General features: G+C 27.4%; 1 protein-coding gene across 1 annotated transcript in view; it reads right to left on the reverse strand.

Moving 5' to 3' along the window:
• The window catches only part of LOC106684519 (epoxide hydrolase 4), an 8,030-nt gene continuing 4,831 nt past the window's right edge, over positions 1-3,199 (reverse strand). Inside the window, exons 5-6 of the mRNA XM_014426646.3 lie at positions 2,697-2,948; positions 1-1,627 (exon numbers count right to left, since the gene is read on the reverse strand). Coding sequence (XP_014282132.1) covers positions 1,458-1,627; positions 2,697-2,948 — 422 coding nt within the window. The 3' untranslated portion in view covers positions 1-1,457. The remainder of the gene's footprint in view (positions 1,628-2,696; positions 2,949-3,199) is intronic.

The following is a 3,199-nucleotide window of genomic DNA, read 5'->3' on the forward strand; positions in this document are numbered from 1 at the left end:
TAATATATATTATGAAATATCATCTAGTCGGAATCTAGTATAAAGAATTTCATTATTACTGGTTCAGAGAAATCTCGAAACAGGAAGGAATGCTTATTCTGCAACCAACCAAACATTTTTCAACTTATGTACCAATCCATAATCATAGCAATTTTAGTATATATTTTTATTTACAAATAGTGGAGGTAATGATGTTGAAAATCATAACCACACTGGCACAATCTCTGATTTTTTTACAAGGTTAATGATCTATATTAAAAATACTTATTTTCAACAATATAGCTTTAAAATTACAGGTCTGAGAGCCAGTTGAAATTTAAACTTAAATTAACTATCTTTAAATCGTACTCGATAGGATGCCACGTTTAGCTTCTTAAGACAAAAACGGTAGTTATAAGTCTCCTTTAAAGAGTAAAACAAAGAAAAACAGCATATGCATTGATGACCTAAGGGTTTAAATAAAACCCTTAAAATTAAGCCTTTAAAGAAAAACAGAAGATTACAGATTATTCCATTAATTTAGATACTAGTAAACCTAAAGCTTGATAAGTTGATAACCACCTATCTCCTACCTACTCATCCTAAATAAAGATTCACACATATATAATTTAAAGTTTTTTTTAAAAATAAATATTATGTTGGCAGAGGTCTATGGTTAAGGCCACTCGACTATCTTGAGGGATTGTATTTCATTCGTTTTCACCATGACTTCATCCCCACACACCCATGGGGCATAGAAGATAAAATACAATAAATATACCTATTGCACTACTTGTGTACCCATAGTAACTGCTTAAGTATATGCCTAAAATAACCTGATTTTTTTGTAACAAGTACACATTTAATAAATTATTAGCTTATAAATTTAATATCACTTATCAATCATTTGTTATAACAATGGCATGCTATGACCATCCTCGATCCCATTAGTTCATGTAAGCAACATCCTACAATAATTTATTTAAATGAAACAGTTTGGATTAAAGAATTATTGTAAATTTTTATCACCTTAGTTTATATTCTGAACCATTATTAACTATTCAACAAAAAAACTAATTTTAAAACATAAAATTTGTTAATATCTTGGAATATAATCAATTAATGGATTAAAGGGAATATTTAACAGCAAAGATTTCTGAAACATTAATTTTTAAATTAAAAAAATAAATAAAAATCTTATTGATAGCTGGTATTCCCATTTTTAATTTTTTTTTAATTAGTACAAAGGTTATTTTCATAACAGAGTTCAAAAATATTACTTATATACATTTATAATATGGAATAATACAAAATTGAGATCTAAAAATATTTGGTTAAGACTGAGCATTTTAATTTATACATTATTATTCTTTTTTAAAAATAATTTTATAAATAAATATAAATAGTAGTACTACTATAAGACAATATTCATAAATGAAAAAATCAGTCTTATACTTTCAAAAGGGTAATATCATTAACTACGAAGTGTTTCCATGCGTTGTTAAGGCACGGAGACCAGTTTGATTGACCTTCTTAACGGCACCAAAGACACCATTACCATAATTTAAAGTATTTGATACAGCTCCAAAAACTCTATTTACCAGACCATTGGAAGGTGGTTTAGCAGTTGGAACAGAAATTTGGTTACCTGAAACATAACAATTTATTCTGATAATTGTCCAGATAGTGAAAAAAACAATTTCACAAATATGTAGTAATAGAAATTGCTTCTATGTAAGAACCAAAGAGAAAGATGGATTAAAATAGAAGATAAATACCAAGCTAAATAAAAGGGTTAAAATTGTAATAAAGCACCCAGATTTTAATCAATTACGACTTTCAATTTGTTAAGTATAACCTCTTTTTTTTTTCATTCCTATACAGCGAAAAAACATTTCTATATAGTACAGTATTAGAAATGGAAATATTAAAGAATAATTTGATTTTATAATTGCTCAAGCTACTTGAATGTCATTAGTAGTCTACCTAACGACCATGTCCCACTCTGTTTACTAGTAAACATGTTTATTTTTACTTTCACTTACCTATATATGGAATATATAGCAAGAGGAAGTATTGTAATCGAGAAAAATTTCTAATTCAAGATGAAAATACACATTTTGAGGTTTCTTGAGTCCAAATAAACAAGTCTCCCAAAATGGTCAGTATGTAAACAGCAAGGCTCATAAAAAAAAGTCATATGAAAGTAAAATTAAATATCTAGATGTTGAAGTAACACTTTCATTAAAATTGAAAAAATGGAATTGCCAGTTTACCAAGAAAATTAATTTTACATTTTTTTTTAGGATTTTCTCAAAAAGGGCTTAAATGATGATTTTTACAAAATGTTAGTCAAAAATAACCTTTAATTTTGTTTATTTGAAATAATGACAATCTGATATTTTTTTAATAATGAAAATTGGACACAGCAACAACATTGAACAAATGTTGTAGCTTCACAGTGACAAAAGTTATACTATACTGAAATTATAAAAGGCAGGACAAACTGAAAATTGCAGTGTTGCAAAACCATTAAACAATAACAATTTTTTAAAATTATTGCTGAGTTCCGTAAAGATACTTGACATTTTGACAAGCACATTTAAAGTCCAAACATCAATAAAGAATCACTTTCAGCTAAGTCATATAGATATATGGTTGAATTCTTATAAAAAGTAATTTAAATTCAATCATTCAAGTATTCATAAATTCCTTACCTCTGAGAAAATTAATCAGAATTTTATTGACTTCCTGTGGTTTTTCTTGATGAACATATCGGGAAGCATTTTCAACAACTTTGAGAGTATATTTTTCAATATAGTCTGTTGATCTAATCACACATTCAAAAAATTCTCTAGGTTCTTGATTTCCAACAATTAACAATGTAGAAACATCAATACTTCCTTCGGCAGCCTGTACCCTCCACAGTGATAAAGTACGAAAATAATTTATAGCACCAGTCCAGTCTTCTAAAAAATATTTTTAAAAAAAACGTTTCAATTTTAAGTTTTGATTTGCTATTAATAGATTTAATCATAACATAAGTCAAATTTGAGTTTTACACAAATAAAATTATTTTCTTGAAGAAGTTTGTTGGGGGGGGGGGGGGGGGGAAAAAAAAAAAAAAAAAAAAAAAAAAAAATTTTTTTTTTTTTTTTTTTTTTTTTTTTTCGGGCCCCTCCCCCCCCCCCCCCGACCATCTTCCCCAATCATTAATCTA

This window comes from Halyomorpha halys, unplaced genomic scaffold (assembly GCF_000696795.3).
Source record: "Halyomorpha halys isolate HHAL.00 unplaced genomic scaffold, Hhal_1.1 Scaffold587.1, whole genome shotgun sequence".
Lineage (NCBI taxonomy): Eukaryota > Metazoa > Arthropoda > Insecta > Hemiptera > Pentatomidae > Halyomorpha > Halyomorpha halys.